The 23123-nt window shown below is 38.2% G+C and overlaps 2 protein-coding genes across 3 annotated transcripts in view; one reads left to right on the top strand and one right to left on the bottom strand.

The window, feature by feature from the left end:
* Positions 1–10274: 10274 nt before the first annotated feature.
* On the bottom strand, positions 10275–14585 carry LOC103390504 (uncharacterized). 2 transcript variants are annotated; one of them, XM_025063471.1, is made up of 5 exons: positions 11665–14584; positions 11488–11547; positions 11306–11390; positions 11127–11181; positions 10275–10535 (listed from the first exon to the last, which is right to left on the bottom strand). In XM_025063471.1, exons 1-4 carry the CDS (start codon positions 14554–14556, stop codon positions 11150–11152), a joined length of 3069 nt encoding a protein of 1022 aa, XP_024919239.1. In that variant the 5' UTR covers positions 14557–14584; the 3' UTR covers positions 10275–10535; positions 11127–11149. The 2 variants fall into 2 exon arrangements, with proteins under 2 accessions (XP_024919239.1, XP_024919240.1); XM_025063472.1 differs by lacking the exon at positions 10275–10535 and having other exon boundaries at positions 10860–11181; positions 11665–14585.
* A 1619-nt stretch (positions 14586–16204) lies between these two features.
* The window catches only part of LOC103390519 (dynein regulatory complex subunit 4-like), a gene marked incomplete at its 3' end in the record, with an annotated part of 8473 nt that continues 1554 nt past the window's right edge, over positions 16205–23123 (top strand). Inside the window, exon 1 of the mRNA XM_025063341.1 lies at positions 16205–17740. Within this exon, the coding sequence (XP_024919109.1) occupies positions 16605–17740 (1136 nt within the window). The remainder of the gene's footprint in view (positions 17741–23123) is intronic.

Here is a 23123-nt window from a genome sequence, read left to right as displayed (position 1 = left end):
TTCTTCCCTTTACTTTTAGGAGGCATTTTCAAGCAGCACACAGCTTCGTGTCACTTAAAAAAAAATAGTTGGAGCAGTTGATTACCAGCAGTAAGTGAATAGGTTGAATGGCAGTTAAAAGATAACCTTAACCTTTGTCAGGTGGTTTGCTGTTAGCTAGCTGTGTCTTACTGCAGTCTGGCTTCATATTGCTGCATGACTGCCAACCTGTGGCATCCCCCGTAGTTAAAATATATAACAAGATACAATACATGATTATTACGTGATATGAGATCAAAGGAATTTATATTTCAAAGGAACTTTAGACAATTTACCAGGAGTGTTTAACAAAAGTCAGGTCCAGTTATTCCCGGTTAGGGCGGTTGGTACCTTCCAGTGGACTCATCACCCGCATGAAGGTTCAAGAGGGTTGTGGAGACTGCTGCCCCCGCGACCCAGTTACGGATAAGCGGATGAAAATGGATGAATGGATGTATGGAAGGTCCAGTTATTAAGATTTCCTTGAAGTAAAAGCTTTGAACCAGCGTCCAGCTGGGCTCTTATAGGTTTCCCACACATCCTCATTTATTCACATTTTAACAATACGATAAAAAAACTCAGAATAAATACAATAAAATAAAAACAAATAAAATGTGCAAACAGAGTTGAATAACTCTTTTGTTTCTCTTATAAAGTATTTTAACAATACTAATTGAGTTTACAGCTAGCTCTTCTACCATAAATTAAAGCAGTCTAATGCAAATAAATTGAAGGCCTTTTTCCAGATTATCGATAAAAAAACTCAGAATAAAACAAATAAAATGTGCAAACAGAGTCGAATAACTCTTTTGTTTCTCTTATAAAGGCCATAGCCTTAAAATTGAAGGCCTACTGTTCAGTAAAAGTAAGTCACATTTTCAGATATCGAAAAAAAAAAATGCTTTTTTTGGGAAAAAATGCAAACAGAACTTTGAACAGCACATTTTCATTTATTTTTTTTTTTGTGACTGTCCTGCCAGTAATTTAATTTTGTTTCATTTTTTTCACACATCTGTTTTCCCTCAAAAAACAGTAACAGCGTTTAAGCAAAACATTTTTTTATGTTGCACCAAAATCTACAATACCTTTAGTGCTCGTTATTTTGCTCATTGCTATGCTGTAAATATATGCTTGGACAGCTTGGACTTCATAAGATAACTGCTCAAAAAAGGTGTGCTTAGTTTCATAGTGGCGTATATGAGGTATATGAGGCATTGAAATGCTTATCACAAGAATGAATATAAATTTCTCTGTCCCAAAAAAATAAACATTTTCCTCATTGACTTTCCTTCTTTTCGAGCAAGCCATTCTGTCATCACTGGCTCTTCCTCGTGACTATGGTGAACTGGCTGCCCAGGGTAAACAGCAATAGTTAATATGCTGGAGTGGGCGGTAGCACTTTCTGATGGCTCTGTTAATAAAGCTTTTAAACCGTTGAGACAACAAACAAAAAGCAACCAACTTCACAAAAATTACATGCACAGCTCCCGACCCCCATGGAAATTTTTTTTTCTTTCTGTTTCCGTTTCTCTGTTTTTACAATGCAAACAAGATGGCTTTCGCTAAAGCTGTAATGCTAACAGACCATTAGACCTGTTTTTTTATTTTAAAGCCAATTGCTGTGACTCAAATTCTCCAAGCTGTGGAATGACCAGATATAACAATTATTTTGATTTCTGACCATGGGAATGCCTGTCTCATGAGACATACAGTTTCCAACTATCCATCCATTTTCATCCGCTTATCCGTTATTGGGTTGCGGGGCAGCAGTCTCCACGACCGCCACCCAAATCACATTGCACTGTACCAGTACATCGTGAACCTTCCTGCGTGTGGTGAGTCCACTGGAAGGCGCAAACCACCCTAACCGGGATTCGAACTTGCCCAGGAGGTGAACCCTGGGGTTCCACACCAATGACAGAGACATTGCCTCTGGGCAAAGCGCCGACGAGACATACAGTTTTGATGTCAAAAACGCTGGGCATTTTGGAAGGGGGTGTTCTATTTTGTCTTATAACTTAACTAGAATTATTATGAGTGGTACCACATGGAAGTCAATAAAATGTCCTTTGAGGTGATACCCAATACATTAGCAATACAATTATAGTTGTCTTTGAAGCAAAAATGTGAAGATTTTAGGGAATTTCGGAGGGACCAGGTCAAACTATACACCATAGAACCTCATAAAACTTTACTGATTCAACAAAGATTAAGTGCAGTAATGGACTAAAGCTATTTTATTGCATTAACATTCATTATCAACAATAGGACACTCAGGGAAAGCAAGGTCAGGCACAAATGTTGTTGAGATGAGCCTCTGTTTGGCTCAATCAGGGCTTAGTCAGTTTCCTAATATTTAGATTAGGGCCAGCACAAGTCATGACATTTTAACCAATCAGATTGTATGGGATTTTCTATTATTTGTTAACATTAGCAAAATTGTATTATTTCCCACAGTCAAGAAGTTGAAACAGCTTTTGATGTTTCCTGTTTATTTTTGGTTCAGTTATATAACATACTGGGTTTTATGAAAGTTTTCTTGAGAGACAACAACTAATGAGATTCAAAGTTTATTCAAAATATATAATTTAATGGTCAAGTTTGCTTTCCTTGAGTATAACAGGAGCAGCACCTTGCATCAGATTATTGCAGAGCATGGCAGACCAGCATCCGCGGACAATGCCTGATTGAGCTGTAGTTGAATTACAGTCACCACTGGACTCTTAGGTAGGTAACCTATTACTGCATTCAATGTCAAGAACCAAACAAACCACTGAGACCAGGAAGGAAGTGCTTATCAACAGAGCCGTTCCTTGATTTCAGTTTCTGGACTACTGACAGAATAATGGCATCTGGGAGAGTTCTCCGTAGTGGTAAAGTCACAGTCATTACTGTAGAGGAACCAGGTGAAAAACAAAGACAAGTTGGCACACCATCTACAAGGTTCTCCAGTGAAGTATATTTAGTTGGTCATCCTTCACCTGGTGTTATTGGTTCAAAGCTGCCAACCAATGGGCAAGCTTTCCAATATTTCTTGCACGTGAAGAATGTGGAACCAAATCAAGACAATTGGTCCCTTGCTTATCAAATGATTGATACTGTTATCCCTTTCTGGAATATGGCAAGGATAAAGACTAAAGTATGTCTAGACAGAATGCAATGCTGCATTTCTTAAACCTGCATGAGAGACACAGAAGGGATAAAGTTGATGAGACATACATTCANNNNGAAAGAGTAGTTGAAGCCAGGTTGAGGCAGGAAGTGGAGATTTGTGAACAACAGTATGGTTTCATGCCTAGAAAGAGTACCTCAGATGCAATATTTGCCTTGAGTATGCTGATGGAGAAGTACAGAGAAGGTCAGAAGGAGCTGCATTGTGTATTTGTAGATTTAGAAAACTATGACTCCCGAGTCAAAGATTTGTTCTTTTTACATAATTTGGGCTTCCAGCTCATGAAATCCACGAAAACAGGAATTCAAAGATCGGAACACTGTGGAGAAATCAACCCAAATTTTGCATGGCATGAATGCTTTAAACTGTGTCACACTCTAATCATCTACTAAACTCAAAATAACCCAAATTTTGCATGGCATGAATGTTTTAAACTGTGTCACACACTAATCATCTACTAAACTCAAAAGCATTTGCACAGGTTTCCCTAGGTGTAAATGGCTTCAGTTTGGTTCAATTGTCTCAGTTCGGTTCAATATGGGGAAGACTGCAGACTTGACAACTGGCCAGAAGACCATCATTGATACCCTCCATAGGATGGGTAAGCCACAAAAGTTCATACCTAAGGAGGCTGGCTGTAGTGGGCTCTATGTCCAAGCATATCATTGGAAAGTCTAGTGGAAGGACAAAATGTGGCAAGAGAAGATGCACCAGCAAAAGAAATGATAGTGGGCTTCAGTGGATTATCAAACAGAGAAGATTCAAGAATCTGGCATACATCCAGAAAGAGTGGAATGAGGCAGAAGTCACAGCTTCAAAATCCACCACATTGAAACGCATCCGGGAGATGGGCTACAATTGTCAGGTTCCTCGGGTCAAGCCACTTCAGAGCCTAAGCCAACATAGGAAGCGTCTCAACTGAGCGAAGGAGAAGAAGGACTGGATTGTAGGCCAGTGGTCCAAGGTCCTCTTTTCCGCAAAAAGTAAAGTGTGCCTTTCATTCAGGAATCATAGTCCAAGGGTTTGGAGGAAGACGGGAGAGGAACAGAACCCAAGCTGCTTGAGGTCCAGTGTGGAATATCCACAGTCAGTCATGATTTGGGGTGCAATGTCCAGTGCAGGTGTTGGTAAACTCTGCTTTCTTAAATCCAAGGTCACTGCAACAGTCTACCAGAATGTTTTAGAGGACTTCATGATTCCTTCTGCGGAGGATCTGTATGGAGATGCAGATTTCATCTTCTAGCAAGACCTGGCCCCTGCTCATACCACCAGAAGCACCAGAACCTAGTTTGATGCCCATGCCACCACAGTGCTTGACTGGTCAGCCAACTCGCCGGACCTGAACCCCATTGAGAATCTATGGGGTATTATCAGGAGGAAAATGAGGGGCACCAGACCCAAAAGCAAAGAAGAGCTGAGAGAAAGCATTAAGGAAATCTGGGGTCCATAACTCCCAGGCAAAGCCATAGACTGATTGCATCAATGCCATGGCGCATCAAGGCAGTGATTAAGGCAAAGGGATTCCCAACCAAGTATTGAAGACTGACATATCGTTTTGAAAATGCCATATTTTGATTGATTTGATGTGATCCTAATTTCTTTCTTTTTTTTTCTGCAAAAACTGAGATGTAAATGGTGATTTCTCCATAGTATTAACATTTTTTGAATTCCTGTTTTTGGGGGTTTCATGAGCTGGAAGCCCAAAATTATGTAAAAATAAACAACTAAATACTTGAAATCATTTAAACCGTGGGTCCTGAATCTATAATCTATGAAAGTTTAACTTTTTGAATGGAATTATGGAAATAAATAAACTTTTCTATGATATTCTAATTTTTTGGAAAGGCTCTGTGTGTATATATATATATTTAAATATATGAATATATATTTACTGTATATTCAATGTATTTATGTGTATGTAGGCATATGTATATGTATAACTAATATCTACCCTATATAAAAGTATGTATGTATGTTACTCCTAGAGATAATAATTGTATAAATCTGGTTGTAATATACCTCATACACTATTATATCTGCTGGAACTGCCTATACAGTGATTCCTCTCCTATCACAGTGGTTGCGTGCCAAGACCGCACCGCAAAATAGGAAAAAACGTTATTATAGGCGAGATAGTTATTATATTATTTACATATGTATTTACCCTTTATGAAACTCCCCCACATTGGTCAAACGACCCATCAGACTCTTACTGACTGTTAACACTTCCCTAGATGACCCCAAAGGCCCACCCAACAGGAGGCACCTGAAGCACCTTTATCTTTTGTCACACTAACAGTATATATTTACTGTACTCCCCACCACCAGTTAGAACTGAAGAAACCTCTTGGATGGGAGGTGATCTTCTTGAGAAAATTGTGCAGTGGCTCAACTCTTCAACCTTGACCATGACCTGGATGACTGAGAATCTTCACAGAGAAACCCGTTATTTATCTATTCATGTGCTATTCCTGTCTATCTATCTAGTGTATCAGTGTTTTTCTATGGCTCCATACTGCGTACACATTCTGCAATAGGCGTAGCCCACAGAGACCTAAAATAGAATGACCAGCTTGGACATAGAAGGCCAAGTTAGGTGTTCAAAACTGACTGCACAGTTCACGTCCCCTTTTCTCACAACCATCCTACAGGGATGAATGCACCCTAGAGAGACCATGTGTCAACAGTATGATATATTGGTACAAATAGAGCATACAAATATCTCAGGAATATAAATAAACTGGAATATAAATAAACTGGAAGTGTCAGTAGTCACTACCACTTTAACACTTCAAACACTAATATCTGAAATTTAAACTGTTTAGATCCTCTTAATTCTTCTATCAGTACTTCCCTTTAGGTATCACTACAGCCTCTCCATCTCACCCCGTACTCTGCCTCCTATGATTTGACAGACGGCAACTTTCCCTATGTCCTCATTCGCAACCGCTATAGATCTTTGAGATCTTTCTATTGCTTTGCACCGCCATCATCCTTTGTCCAATGTATTCACTAGGTCTCCACAGCACATATTCAAAACATCTCAATACCTCCTCTCTAACTTTATCTCTAAACTGCTCCACCTTGTCCCTTTCACACACCCTGATCCTCTCATTTCTATGTCTTTCCACCCTGGTCACTCCCAGTGAAAATCTCAGCATCTCCATCTCTGAAACCTCCAGCCCAGACTTTTGTCTATCAGACAGAGTCACTGTCTCTAAACCATAACATGTAAACAATTATAGCAGGTCTAACTACTTTTTGTACTCCTCTTTTAAATCCATTCTTTCACCTTTGCTACACTTCTTTTGACACTCGTCTCAATCCATTCCACTTCCCTTGCAGCCTTTTCCAGACCTATTTTATGGACTGTTCATTGTTATGGGTGGTTGACCTTAGGTCTATATTTATTAATAATACAAAAAAGAAATAACCACAAAAGTATAAAACTTTAAAATATTTAACCATCTTCAAATTGTTTGTCAGAGTAATCTACACAATATATTTTGCTTCAGTCTGGAGTAAATTTCAAAAATCTTTTGAAATGACTTTTTCTGAGAGGTTTGATCTGTGAAAACATTTGCATCATAGGATACAGGTTTGCTTTCATGTTTACTCAGAGTTCTGGGTTGTTCTATTTTGGGAGACTCTGTTAGTTGATTAAAATAATCTCCAAACGATGCTCCTAAACCAATTTCTGTATTTACAGTAGAAACCATTTCCATTTCATCCACCGGTTTGACCTGGCTTGTAAAACAGTGCTCAAGGGCTTTACTAGGACATATTCTATGTATACTATTAAGATGCAAACAACGTTTCAGAAGGTCTAAAAACGCCAGTCTATCCTCAATGTCATCACAGGTTTGTTTTCTGCCTCTTGCAATTAGATCCTCAAAATCTCTGGCCAAGTCAGTAAACCTCTTTGAAATCTCTGGTCTAAATCCAGAGACTTTCATGAATTGCAGTGGTGTCCTTAACCTCCATTTTGCTTGCTCATCCGAGACAAAGTACTGTAGGCTATATCTTCCACTTGTTATTTGGTGATTATCTGGCTGACCCAGCAAGTGCAAAATAGTTCTTATCCAATGATATGGACACTTAGATGGGAAAAGACTCTTACCAAAGTACATAAATGCCATAGTGCATCCTACTCCCCACATATCAACAGCCTCTGACAAGGGGAGACCCAACACTACTTCAGGGGCCCTGAAGGCAAGAATCTGCATGTTCATTCCTATGTGCAATCGGCTTACTGGAAGAGCCAGACCAAAGTCAATTAACTTGACTTTGAATGGCTGATCCTTGTGGTTGACAAGCATTATGTTGTCAGGTTTCAAATCTGAGTGCACGATGCCAATACTTTTCAGAGCTTCAAAAGCTACAAGTATCTGGCGGGTCACGCAGCGAATTTCACTTAGACTTAGTGGGTGCGACTTATTTTCCTGCATTAGATCACAAAGCCTTTTGTCCAGTATTTCAAAGGCCAGACAATAGTGGTCCAAAAAGCTAAAACCATCAAAGTATTTTACGATATTATTTCTGTGTGGATCAAGAGCCCTTACAGTTTCTAATATAGTAACTTCACGGTCATTCACCTTACTTTTCGTTTTGGAGATTTTTAGAGCCACTATTTTGCCTGTGTTTAAGTCAACACATTTGGCAACTTTACTAAAATGACCTTCACCAATAAAATCTAATATCTGGTAACAGGTTATACTGCTGTGGAGTATATCATTCTTTCTAGCCAAAAATGCCTCTGCATTTAATGAACCCATTTTACCTTTTTGACAACCAGCAGAGGTCCGTTGTTTGTGTTTTACCACAGCTGGCATCTGCAATGTTTATAACTGTCTTCTCCTGAGTAAATTATTGTTTTTCCAGTTAGTTGTAACTGTATATTTTCACAACTGAATCCCTTTTTGCTATAATTCTTAGTCTTTTCTGGAGGGTTGTCTTTTTTGATGCTATGTAGCAGTGCCGTGAGCAGTGCAGTGAATTGGAAAGCCTTTTGAATACTTTTCTTGAGGCATCATCAACACTGGCTTATTTGTAGTCTTCTTTTCTGTCAAATTAACATTACTGACCTTCTACGACATTCTACACATCAAAGCCAAAATTGCATGACATTCTACACATCAAAGCCAAAATTGTACTACGCCTTGATGTCATCAAGTATACTAGAAAACTGTATTGATGATGTCATACAATGACATTTATTGACAGTGATGGGAATTGTCAGGAAACTTTTTCTGTTAGATAGGAGTGTAAAAAATGCTGTTATTTCATACCCCAGTTTCCTAACACACAAAGAATTCAAATAAAGATCAAATAAAGATCTGATCAAATAAAGAATCAAATACGAGATCTCAAATTTTAAAAGTTTTACTTGCAAGCAAGGAGTGCAGAACAATGGTTACATTCAGAACTGCACTGAGGAACTCCCCAGTGCTCAGAGCTTAAATACAGTTTTTTCACATACACATCAATGGTCGGTAGCTTAACCCTTTACAGCCATGTGGTGTTCACGTACCACTTCTGAGCGCTGATTGGCAAAAACTCCAAACCAGGATTCTCCACCAATAGAAAACATGTACATGTGCTGAGCTATTCTGCTCAGTAACTCAGGTTAGATCAAAGAAATACACTTTGGATTATTTTCCTTTTTTATGTTGTTTTCCTCATTATTTGGGCAGAGAAACTGGTTCAGGCCGGTTCTGTGACCTGTCTCTATCTCCAAGTAACAGTCAGTGCCATCTATACACCACTGTAAACCATCAGCATGCACACCTTTCTTCAGTACTTCTGCTTTTAGTATAGCATTGAAAAACAAACAGTATAAATTGATATGGGAATTTAATATAATGAATATATCGTTAATATTTGAATAAATGTATTTACAATATCTTAACAACACTTTTTGCTGGTGTTACCATCATGACAGCAGGATTTATTCTCCCTGTGTTCGCGTGACTCCCATTATACCACAAATGCGATCCGCCATCTAGTAGCGTAGCATGTCACAGCAGTGTAGTGATATGAGCGCCAACAGATGACGGACGGAAGGCATTAAAATAAATTAAATAATAATTTAAAAGAAATAAATGAAATAGTGGTGTCTGTTTTTCTTTCATCTCATTGGAGCTACGGTCTCTACGTTTCCCTTTTATTCCAACTCTCTACACGTTCATCAAACTATCTGTCATGCCACTGGAAACAAATGAACAAAAATGTTCTCACTCTACTGGAGTGTTTCTTATTCTTCCACTTCTCATTATTATTTTATTTTAGTGGTGCTTAGGCCCAGAGGCAATGTCTCTGTCATTGGCATGGAACCCCTAGGTTCAGCTCCTGTGCAAGAGGTTGGGAGGTTGGTACCTTCCAGTGGATTCACCACCTGCAGGAAGGTTCACGAGGGGCTGGTACGGTGCAGTGTGATTTGGGTGGCGGTCGTCGAGACTGCTGTCCCCACGACTCGGTAACAGATAAGCCGAAAATGGATGGATGGGTGGATGGATATTTTATTTTATTAAACACTAAACGTTTGTGACATCTGCTGTGGCATCAGAGCGCACGGCTTCCCCATGCCGTATGACTCAATGGATGCCAGTCCTCAGTTGAGCACTCGCAACTAGATATTTCCTCGTATCACGGGGGAAAATCCTGCAATAGTTGCAGACTCATAACAAGCTCGTATCTCGGAGTCCACTATATAGAGGTATTGTACATATTTTTTTTTTTGTGCAAGACCATGAATTTTTTTGGCTTCTATAGTGAATTCCTAATACTACTACTACAGTCATTTAAAATGTGAATTTTAATGGACAGTATACAAAGTTGTTTTTATTTATATAAATATGGTTTGCGTACACCCCAGTTCATACACAAATGTTAATATAAAACTATGGATGTACCTTAACTTTTTGACGATATTGTCCAAACACTTAAAATCCGATTCCAATATTAACTGATACCGGGCAGTGGTGGAAGTTAAGTGTTGCCTGCTCACTAAGGTGATGTGTTTAAACAGTGTTTCCCAATTTTTTTTTGCCCTTGTAGAGGACAGAAGGTGTTTCCCTTTTTTTTTTTTTGCCCTTGTAGAGGACAGAATTGAAATAATATTGAGCTCCTGGCAATATTTATTTTGCTGGCACCAGCATTCTGCATACAGTCCCTTGATTATCAATATAGATCAGGGGTCGGTGTCCCTGATATTCCTTTCAGGTGTCCCTTAAAGAATAATGTCCTGTCAAGGGTCACTCTGAGGTATCTTAGGTTTTTCGTAACCAATAATGGTTACGCCTACGGTACATCTCATTAAGTGGACTGCAGGTGGTAGATGCCTTAGCTGCAAAAAAGAGAAAAAAAATTTAAAGAGCCAAACTTTAAATAGACAGACTATCTTACACATACCTAAAAATAGTGTCATCAACTCCTGCATTTGTTAAAATATAAATGTAAAACATAAACCAATAAAAATGTGCTTGTAATTACCATTACCACATACATATATTTCTGCAGGTGATTTTATATTGTATACATTAAACCACATGATGTTAATGTAAATGCCAGGTCAACTTTGAGAAGACGAAATCTTTTTTTTATCGACATTGAATTGGTCCACAGTGTACTACAGACGAAATGTTTTTTTTATCAACATTGAATTGGTCCACAGTGTACTACAACTACATAGAGAAAAATATGTGTCCTTGTTCAGGTGCAATATTAAGTGGAACAGCTTTCATTGGTAAATCTATTGGCCAGTTTTTTGTTTTTTTTGTAAATTTGAAAACAAATAATGTTGCCTTTTATTAAGCAGATCTCATTGTTTAATGTTTGTTTGGGAGTTGGAGCTCAGCAGTTCGGCGTTTGATTAAAATTATGATGCCTAACTTGTCAATCTTTTGGATAAAAAAAATATTAGCAAATCAAAATGTACCTTATAGAAGCTGGTCGACAGCCCTAGATGAAGACCTCAGGGGAAATGTTGATACCTTTAAAAAAAATGATAAAGTTCTTAAGTTCACATCTTGGCAGATTAGCTTTACTTAACTTACATATAAACAAGAAAAAAGAAAAACAGTCTCCTCTGATCCTTCAAAGTCCCTATTTTCTCACCTTTGCAATCACCTTTACAACTGCTCTCCTGTCCTTTATTGTACTTATTCTCGTCATCAAAATCACCTTTCAATAATCTGTTATTCTGGAGATGAGAATACATTTTTTTTAAAAAGTAGTTCAGAAAGTAAAAACTGGAATGTTTCAGTGAATTCAACCACATTCAATACATTTTACAATACCTTTGTTTTCCCAGTGTCCATTTCAAGCCCGTTAACCCACACCGTACCACCAGTTTCTACCTGTTTTTAAAAAAAAAATTTGATTTCTACAATGAATAAGAGACGAGCTTTTAAAAGCAGTACATTTACAAACTACTAGTACGTCTTATTCATTACTCTCATGCAATGCTTTATTACCTTTGCAATGTTGTGGGCTTTTCTTTTTCTTCGTTTCACAATGAAGGAAGGTTTTTTTATTGTTACTACTTCATCACCACAGTATCTGTTGTTATAGCAGTAAGCAATGCATATGATGATAAAGATGACAGTGATTGGGGTTACCACTCCGACCAGTATTATCAATACCCTTACTTTCACTTTCACTTTCACTGCTGATGCAGTTTTGTTCAGGGAAGGTGTGTTCTGAGATTTTGTTAGGTTAATGTGGCCTAATCCTTTTTCATTGTTTGCAATTTGAGTACTAACTCCCACTGCATTTGGTGATGGTGTGATTTGAGATTTTGACAGGTTTGTGATGCCTGTTACCACCTCATTGGCCAGAGATGGCGAATTCAGTGAGATTGTTGCAACATTGATAGTTGAAAGTTGATAGACAGTTGACGAACTCATCTCTAATTCGGGTGGAATAATATGGGCAATTTCCTCTTGTTTTGCCATGTCTGTGGTACTGACTTTGACATTTGGTGATGATGTCATTTGAATTTCAGGGACATTCGTGTGGTCGAATCTTTTCCCTTTTGCTGTGTTTTGTTTATCCGCTGAGACTGCTGTGACATTAGTTGAAGAGGTGACCACCAATTTGGGTACATTTATTTGGCTTAACCAACCATCTATTTCCATGTCTTTAGTACCAATGACCCCTCCTTCAGGTACATTGCTATGCCCGAATTCTTTTTCTTTGGCCATGACTGCTCTATCCACTGATATTAGTGCAACATTTGTTGATGAAACGACCTTCATTTTGGCTAGGTTCAAGTGGCCTAACCAATTTTCTTTTGCTGTGTCTGTTGTACTGACCTTGACAGCTGCCACATTTGATGGGGTCATTTGAATTCCAGGTATGTTCATATAACCAAATGCCTTTTCTTTTGCTGTGTTTAGTGTACTCCCTGAGGTTGATTCAACCTTACTTGATGAGACGATTCCCAATTTAGGCAGATTTGTGTGGCCTAACCTGTCTTCTTTTTCCATGGTTGTAGTTTCAGTTACCGATGTATTCATATGGCCAAATCCTTTTTCTTTGGTTTTCACTGGTGTGCCCACTGAGATTCCTGCAACTTGGATTGATGAGGTAATCTCAACCTCAGATAGATTCAAGTGGCCCAATCGATTTTCTTTTGATGTGTCTTTTGTGCTGACTTTGACAACTGCCACATTTGATGAGGTCTTTTGAGTTTTTGGCATAGTCACATAGTCCTTTTCTTTTGTCATGAGTGGTGTATTCACTGAGGTTGCTTCAACATTAATTGATTTGATGGTCCCCCATTCCGGTTGATTTATGTGGCCTATCCCATCTTCTTTTGCTGTGTTTGTAGTAACATTTGCCACATTTGATGATGAGGGCATTTCAATTTCAGGTAGATTCATATGGCCAAATTTTTTCTCTTTGGTTATTACTGGTGTGCCCAGTGAGATTCCTGCTACTTTAATTGATGAGTTGACCTCAAGCTCAGATAGAGTGAAGCGGTCTAACCGATTTTTGTTTGCTGTGTCTGTTGTACTAACTTTGACATCTGTCACATTTGATGGGGTCATTTCAATCCCAGGTATGTTTGTATAGCCTAATCCCTTTCCTTTTGCCACTACTGTTGTAGTCACTGAGATTTCTTCAACATTAGTTGACGAGAGGATCCCCAATGTGGGCAGATTTGTGTGGCCTAACCTATCTTCTTTTGCCATGGTTGCAGTTTCAGTTTCAGGTAGATTCAAATGGCCAAATCCTTTCTCTTGTGTTAATATTGGTGTGCCCATTGAGATTCCTGCGACTGTGATTGATGAGACTGTACGATCTTGTTTTTTCATGTCTGTAGTACTAACTCTGTTATCTACCATATATGAAGATGAGGTCATTTGAGTTGCAGTATGATTCCTTGGCCTAATTTTTTCTTCTTTTGCCATGATTAAAGTATTGACAGTAATTGCTGCAAAATCTGCTGACGTTTTCCTCAAGTGTGTCAGATTTTCTTGGTTTAATCCTGCTTCTTTAGCCATGACTGAAGTGACTAATGTACTTGATATTTCGTCGAGTGACATGAAGGTATCATTATCTGAGTCATGTGTCGTATGACCTAATTGTTCTGAAGTCAATATGTTTGGTGAGAACGTTGCAGTGGGCTCTACCGACTGAGAATTTGGGTTGATTATTATTTCACAGTGCTCTGCACTAACGGGGTTGCTAACAGTGCAACGGTAGGTTCCTGAATCACTTTTCTTAATTTGTTGTATAATTAAGTAACCATATTTTTGCTTTGTATTTGTAGGAAATAGTCTATTTCCAGATGTCTTTTCCCAGTTGAAGCTCCAGGGAATAGGGCCATGAAAGACTCTACACATAACCTTGAGATTCTTGCCCTCTTCAAAGTCATTGTAAAGAGTGCATATTGGTTTGGATACATTCTCCATCACGGTCAGCAGGATTTGCCTATGTTCCATGCTAAATGATTGTTCCACATTACATTGGTAAATGCCTGAATCAGAAAATGTCACATTATTCATGATTAATGAAGCGTCACCATCTTGAGGATTTGAATGAGCAAAGTGGACTCTGCCTTGGAAACATGCTTCATGGTGACATATTCTTTCACCAAAATAGGAGATTAGGCTTTCCTCTGTGTGTTTCTCAGTTTGTTCTCTTTTCACCAGCCATTTAATCACTACACGATCTTCTGTCTCTAGAGCAGGATTAATCTGACATGGAAGGTTGACACTGTGTCCCAAATTCGCATAGTAATGAGGGATTCTGTTAGAAGGGTCCGGGCCAATATTAGATGCCAGGATAGTTGACATAATAAAAACTGGCCAAAGCCTTTGGGTAATTTGATTGGTCCTTAAGGTAGCTTTATTGTCCATACCTGTGCTGCAATATAAATGTGGAAAAAGGTAAAAATAATAAAGAAAGAAAGAAAGAAAAGTAACAGGATTAGACAGATGTTTTAGACTAAAAAATCAGCTTAAAAGTTAGTCAAAGTATATATTCATCTGATATCTCCTAATGAACAGGATTAGTCCGATGTTTTAGACTAAAATATCAGCTTAAAAGTTAGTCAAAGAATATATTCATCTGATATCTCCTAATGAAGAAAAAAACATATTTCCATAATTATTTGATTAAGATAATGTGATAGCCATCCAGATTTTCCTGTGCAAGTGAAAAGTCTGCTGAACACCTGGGAATTTCCTACAAATATCCAGTGGCTGGAATAATACCTTTCTACACCTTGCTGTGTCCATGTTTACACTTAGTCTTTTGGATCCATTCATGTAACCCTCAAATTCACAGCACATTGCACATTGATTGTAAAGTAGAAGAGACATCCAACATTAAATAACATCCAAATGACTGCCTTACCAGCTTTCATGATTTCTTCTTATTACATGTATGTACACATATAAACATACAAATATGTGTTTGCATGTGTATAGATACAATCATATACTTACATGATTATATATATATATATATTTATATAACTAAATATATATTATATTGTGTTTTATATGGATTCCAATTCCATGTTTAGATACTTTGATGAGCATATAGGTCATACTTTCTGCCTTTGGTCTAAGGGCATCAAAGGTACAATCAAACTGCAGTACCATGGATTAAACAGGGCATCTCTCTTTCTTTTTATATTATTATCATTATTATAAAGACACATGAAGTAGAATAAATACATATCCAATAAATGTACTCCACAAAGACTTTATGAAATTCCTCTTCTTCGCCCTCTTTTATTTGATTTCATTGAATGAGAAACAATCCATTCCCACATTCTCAAAGGGATTGTTGTTTTTTGTTAAAATGTTGTAAATACATTTATTCAATCTTTACAATATATTCATTATATTAAGTTTCCATATAATTTTATACTGTTTTTAAATGCTGTACTAAAAGGAGAAATGCTGAAGAAAGGCGTGCATGCTGATGGTTTACATAACAGGATGGTATGGACAGCACTGACTGGTACCGACTGTTACACTTGGAGATAGAGACAGGACACAGAACCGGCCAGAACTAGTTTCTTTGCCCAAATAAGACCGACAGAAGACCAACAAATGACAAAGAGAGAAAAACATACGAACTGCATGATCTTATCTGACTTGATTAACTGCAGGAGCACATGGCTCCTATTGGTGGAGAATCTTTGTTTGTCATGATCGTATTTGACTTGATTAACTGCAGGAGCACATGGCTCCTATTGGTGGAGAATCTTTGTTTGGAACAGCTTTTGCCAATCAGCACTCAGCAGAAGTGGGTCGTGAACACAACATGGCTGTGAAACGCCAAGGTGATGATCATTGAAGTGTGTAAAAAAAAACTTCCTCAGTGCAGTTCTGAACATGGCTTTGAAACGCCAAGGTGATGACCATTGAAGTGTGTAAAAAAAAAAACTTCCTCAGTGCAGTTCTGAATGTAACCATTGTTCTGCACTCCTTGCTTGCAAGTAAAACTTTTAAAACTTGAGATCTCGTATTTGATTCTTTATTTGATCAGATCTTTATTTGATCTTTATTTTATTTCTTGGTGTTAGGAAACTGGGGTATGAACTAACAGCATATTTTACAGTCTTATCTAACAGAGAAAGTTTCTTGCCATATTGTCCACTGAGTATAAGAAGCACAACCCGTTGACATTGCATCTTTTGCTTTATCTGTGTTATATGGGTGCACATGCCATTGTTACATCATCACCAGCATATGATGTCATTCCTTTCATACCTTTGAACTACAAAATTCCAGAGTCTAAGGTTACACAGTTTTCAAGGCTTTGTGATTGGAACAGAAATGGCAGAAATCATACTTTGCTACTGCTGTGTAACATCACTGCCAACACACTACAGTAGGCAATATTGAAAATTTAATTAATCTCTTTTTTATGTGATCTGTAATACAATACCATGCCTCCCAAAAAGAAAGCCGCAGGAAAAAAGCCTGCAGCTGATGTTCCGGAGGTGTCCTTAGATGAGCTGAGAGAAGATGTCGTGCAGCTCCGGAATGAACTTGATAAAGAGAGGAAGGACAAAAACCACTTCCAGCTGGAGAGGGACAAAATTCACACCACTTTAGAAGTGACAGAGAGAGAATTACGGAGAATTAAAGTTGAGCTTAAAAATGCAGACAAGGAAATGGAAGAAGATGAGTTACGCCACCAAGCACAGCTTGAGATGTACATGCAGAAGGAAACGTATCTGCTACACGAACAGCGCAAAGCAATTGCAAAGTTACGGGCAGATTTTTCTCTGGCCACTGAACAACGACAGAGGGAGCAAAAACAGCTGGAGACCGAGTTGAAGAATGAAATGAAGGCCACCATGAAAAGGGTAAAAGCCGATCACGAGAGGATCATTAAGGAACTTGATCAAAAACATAAGGAGAAAATGATTATTGCACAAAATAGATTTGAGGAGCAACGTGTAGAAATTCGGGTGGCTGATGAGATAAAGTTACAGTTGAAGGAGATGGAGCCGACAAGGATAAAAGAGCTCAATGACCTTAATGAACAGTGGAAGGGACACATCGCTGCTCTCATAGAGGATCACAACAATGCTCTCAGAGCTATTATGGGGAGTATTCGGGACACTCAGCCTACACTGGACAGCTGTAAGTCACTCAAGGCAAATATTGAGGAAATGAATACGACACTCAAACATAAAAATAATGTGAAAAAGTCGCTGTTGGACAACAACAAAAGTCTTGCCGAGCGTCTCTCCAGCGTCAAGGGGAAAATTGTCGAACAGGAGAACAAAGTCAAGATTATGAAGAGTATCCATTCTGATGTCTGTCTAAAGTTCAAAGAAAAACAGCTGAATGATCGGAAAAGGGAGTACGAGGCACTGAAACAGAAATTCATGAAGCTTCAGGCGGAAAGAGATGAGCTATTCAAATCATTACCTCAAAAAACCGAGGAAATCAAGCAAAAAGCAAATCTAAAAATCGCACTGCTGGAGACAAAGTTAAAAGCCATGGAACAGTCAGGAGAGTCAAATGTTTTTTCAGTTACAATACCACCCGCTTTAAACAAATTTGAGGTTTTGTGATAAATGCGAAACATTTGGTGGCTTTTTTTTGTAAGAATTTTAAGGTTACATGCCTATACTCCTCCTTGATGTTATAACTTGATCAATGCGTTGATAATTGTGTTATGTGTATTGGGTTTTAAAAATTGTAGTTCCTTTCAATTGTGGTGTGTTTTAATTATAGATTTTCAAGGTGGAATGGTTGTACGTTAGCCAAAGGTATTTGCAAAGTAAACAATGCACAATTTTTTTTAAAAAGCAAAAAAAAAAAATTATTTAAAAAAAAGCAGTTGTTGTAATTGAAATGTGGTGTTCTGCATTTAAAACGCTTTGTGCCAGTACAGGCGTATTTGTTAGATCCAAAAAAAAAAAAACCTGTTTGCATTTGAAGCCCAACACTTGAGCATAAACCGCCAAAGGAGGAAGACAGGGGAGAAGTGGACTCCAGAGTAGTTTTCTAATGCTAATAGAGAAATTAGTTTTTTAAAACCATAATTTACTTATTCACATTTGACCAACGCCTCTTTCTTTCTGTCAAATAAAGATTAAAATGTAAATAACCAACACATCTTGTGGCAGCTGTTGCATCACATTCATATGGTGTCAAATAAAGATTAAAATGTAAATGACCAACACATCTCGTGGCAGCTGTTGCATCACATTCATGTGCACAGAATGTCTAAGTACAGATGGAAAATGTATAAAAAAAAATGTCTATGTCTACATATATATTGAGGTCTATATGTTTAAGCCTATGTGTTTGTAATTAATCGATTTATTTAAGTTATTTATTTATTTTACTGTGCCTAGCTATGTATACACATTATAGATATAACATTGTATATATAATAATAATAATATTTATATATATGCATACATACCCACATATATAAGTATGATATAATTGGGCTTTTTGCACTGCTTTATAAATGATTGGATACATGGTATTTAAATGTTCTGCATTGTAAGTACTTATAGGATGCCTCAGAGAAGTCACATATGCATTGACCATTGATTATTAACTTGTAGAGATCATTTAAAGTCTGAAATTGTAAATGTTTGTAAAGCCTCCATTAGAAAATGATGTCATTATGTAAATTGTAATTTGTTTTAACAAGGCTTGTGCGTGATGTGTTTGATGTTGTAATTAAATGCGTATTTGGCAACTGCGTTTGTGATGTTGTTGTGACAGTAGAAAGATTTAGAGCAGCATTGAGGCTGTGACAAATTTTCCTAAGGAAACAATAAGGATTTCATGCCATTTATGTCATTCCTTCAACACCATATTTTTAATCATCCCCTCAACACCTGTTTAAGAGTCAGAGATGTAGCTGAAGCCATGTTGTATGAGGTGAACAGCGTTGTTGTCTGCGACAGGATATCAGCAAATCACAGGGCAATGTATAGAAATCCACCATATCACTTGTCCAAGGTTTAAACTAAAGTAAAGAGGAAGGAAAAAAATCTAAAAATCCTTCAGATATTTAATTGTTATTGAATACTATTGATTGTAGTATACGTGTAATACTCCAAGTAATACACTATTGCTATATTAGTAGGTTAACGTAACAATTAAAGATAACTTTAACGAGACTGATCGTGTTGTTAATTTGAGACTGGTTAATAACACCGAGTGCTCCTAAGCAGCACTCGACCCACTACACCTACAGGAGGAATTGTGATCCAATTTTTATTGGGTATTTTGTGCGGCGTAAAATAACAAAAAGTTAAAATTAAAATTGAATAAAATAAGAAATCAAAACTTATGTAACAAAAAGACAGATACTCCGGAGTTTAAAGGGGATGTTAAGTATATGTCTAGGTACAATTTAGATTTAGTCAAATTCAAATGTAAACATTTCAATAATTGGCAGGAACAGTATGGTTTTAAAGGAAAATTAACACAGGAAGACTGCAAAGAGCTTGTGCTTCCCATAAAAACAGAGGCAAAAGAAAAAAAACCAAGAGAAGCTTGGGCTGAGTGTGGCCGAATGTTTGCTTCAACAAGCTTTTGCGAGAAACAAGGGAATAGAACTAAAACAATTAAAAGCAGAAGCAATGGTTCAGGATAACAAACTACAATCAAGTAAGGAAAAAAAAAAAAAAACTATATCTGTCAGAGCTGAGGACAATGAGACAATAGTATCAAACAGACATAGGAACCGAGAGTGTGTTGATACAGCAACTCCACTTTCAGATGATGAAGACATTGAAGAATGTATGACACGAAGAAGCAGAGAGATTACGTGCAGCGAGTACGGTGACCCATGGTTCATTTCCAAAACAAAAAGGACTGTCATGGCAATGACTGGGCCTAATAGCTACCTGATCTGCATACTGCTTTGACTGGGAATGGTAATCAGATACTTCACCTACTACAGCCCTTCACTGAACTTTCCACTGTTCAGCTAGTTTTGCTACATCCAAAATTATTTTTGGGTCCAACATTTAGCCATCTTTTTTATTTTGCTGCATCACCGACGTCTCTATTTTAACAAAAATTCTAAAAGCAAAAGCAAATTAAAAGCAAATTTTAAGCTATTTTTGTATTGCTTTGCTAATTTGTTTCTATGTTTCTTAAACTATTTGTACTACTGTACTGTACCAGGCTCTTACTGGACAGCCCAGCTGCCAATCACAAGTATTATTGTTACTTCTGAAACCAACATATTTGTACTTGTTCTTCTATGGCTGCACAAGATTCTGAAATGTTGTTTATCATACTTGTTTAGAGCCATGCTGCTACACATGCGTGTGTCAGGAATGTCTTACGTAATCCCTGTCACTGTTTCAATATCACTTCACATTCCTCTCTGTCTCCCTGGGCAAACACTCAGATCTCGGCCTGCGTAAATTCTTCAGATCAATGACAGAAGTGTTCTGCTTTTCACCAGGTAACATAGGTATGTTCCATTTACTGTATGTACTGTTTCACAAAAAGGGGGAGGGTGAGAGACAGATCTTGGTGTATGTAAGGGTAACACATGATTGTTGTAGCATATCTCAACTCGACTGCATTCACAATGTCACGAGGGCATCAACAGGAAAAGAAGGTAGGAAGAGGAAGTGAGAAAAAGTGATGTAAGGGTCAGGTCAGACGGTTCCTAGAGGTGAATGAGACATGAGCGGGAGGGGCAACATGGGGAATTAGAAGAACGATGGCAGAGTGAACTATGCAGTGGAGTTGGCAGTGTGTGAAAAGAACAGGAAGACAATTATCCAGCTGTAAATGAACAAACTAAGACTGAATCTGGACAGAGGCGTTCCCACTGCTGTTGAGCGTGGACTCACCGAGACACGTCTTTTGTCCTCATCACTGAGGAATGAAATCACAGTTATTTATAAACCATTGAAAATAACCGACCAGACCGGAACAGTCAGCACCGACCGTTCACTACAGGAAGAGGAACATGTTTCGTACAATTATGTGGTGGAGGGACGGTCAGTGCTCATGCCTTAAGGGAGGGAGGTCACTGGTTCGAAGCCCCGGTGGGGATTAGGGTCAACTGATCATTGGTGTGAATGGTGGTGTGAATGGTTGTTTGTCTCTACATATGACCCTGTGATGAAGTGGAGAACTACCCAGAGTGCAACGCTGCCCCATGGCTGACGACTGCTCTGATTGGTCCCAGCTCTCCGATGAGCTCACACTTTGTGGCTAAACCCAGGGAGCGTGGGACTTATTAGTGCACATTCAACAAACCGTCTTCAATCTGCTCTCACCTGACGACTGTAGTTTTTTGGCTCATGTAAAGCAAGAGGACTTACCGCTCTCCACCGTGCGGCCCATATTTCATATCAGACCGTTGATTTCCCTCCGACTAAAAGACGTCAGTCTGAGAACAGCCTTCCACGCTCTGACCAGACACACTGACCAATTTCAATGTCAGCTGTTCTTCGTCTTTTTCTGACTGCCCTGGAGCGTGATCTGAATCTGTTCCTTCTCACTGAGCAGCCTTTAACTGTTCGATGACAAATGAGTTCCAGTGTCGGACAAAATCACTTACTGCAAAAAAAAAAAAACATTGGCAATGAAACTGGAACAGGAAGAGGAACGCAGAACCTCCATGTTAGTGAGGCCATAATAAAAAAAGACTTTCTCTTTCACATGTGACCGAGACGTGTATTTATTGGTCTTTATACTTCATTTTTAGGGCTGTAAGAAAATATCCATCCACTGAAGTATTTATGAGGAGTAAATGCTCCTGTTTTGGTTTTATTAGAAATTGGTGGGAAGATTGAGTTACAGGTGTCAACAAAGTTGTGTCATGTTTCGCTATTTCATTCCTAATTACTGCTCTAATGAATCAATTAGATCTACTCCAGTCTGATCTGCTGTACTCTAAGGACCAACAATATTTCAGTTTGATTTGTTTTACCAGAGAGTTTCCAGTTACTCTTCGTTGGTAATTCAGTCCAATTCAGGGACATAGTGATTGGATTTTGGGTGTTGGAAAAATCACAATGGATTTTCAATTGATTCCAAATGTCTTTGTCTCTGTACACATTTTTATCTGACATTGTGGGAATCCATTGACCTACTACCATGTTCCAGTCTTCACACCATCCTCTACGGAGCAGCCAATTCTGTGTAGTATCTGTCTTTATGTTACAGAAGTTCAGAATTTTGATTTCTTATTTTATTCAATTTTAATTCTAACTTTTTGTGAATTTATGCTGCACAAGAAAAGAAAATTCTTAATAACTGGACTTATGATTTACTTCAACTGATCTTGTGTGTGAGTATATGGATGGGTATGGGGTAAGAAGGTGGGTGTGAATGGGGGTGTGACTGTGTCTGGTAATTTCTCCATCAGTCTTGAGCACACCAGGTTAAAATATGATTATTCTTTTTTTTTTCTTTTAAACTTTGTTTTACAAATTTCCCAGTGAGGTGACGAACAAACGAGTTCCTCGTCGTCAACTATCGAGCAACAGCAGGAAGTGATTTCTTTTTTGTTGTTTATTGCAGATCTTATTGATGAATATGACTGGTCTGGTTCAAAGAGCTGTTAGCTCTAACGTTCAGGTGTTTGTTGTCGTGACAGATGGGTTTTTTTTCTTTGTTGAACTTGTCCTTCAACATAAGAACAACTAATTTTACACTCAGCTCCTCCCTTTGAGATTATTAAGTGAAGTTCTTTGTCCTGCTTCTCTACTCCTGCTCCACCTTCGCCTGGAATGAATCTCCTGTAATTACCCTCCCTGTTGAATCACAGTTAGCTCCAGTCTGACCTCATATTTTCTGGTCTGGAGTATGAGTGGATGAGGACCAATAGGAGGAGCCAGCCCCATGTTCACTGCACACACCCTGGTTCTGTTTATGAGGAAGTGAAACTCAGACAGTCGTTGTTACTGAGAGCTGAAATGGAGGAGCAGAGAAATCAGCTGAACCCAGAA

This window comes from Cynoglossus semilaevis, chromosome 15, assembly GCF_000523025.1.
Source record: "Cynoglossus semilaevis isolate Cse_v1.0 chromosome 15, Cse_v1.0, whole genome shotgun sequence".
NCBI classification, from domain to species: domain Eukaryota; kingdom Metazoa; phylum Chordata; class Actinopteri; order Pleuronectiformes; family Cynoglossidae; genus Cynoglossus; species Cynoglossus semilaevis.
The sequence above is the reverse complement of the archived record's forward strand: the minus strand, read 5'-3'. Positions and strand labels throughout refer to the sequence as shown.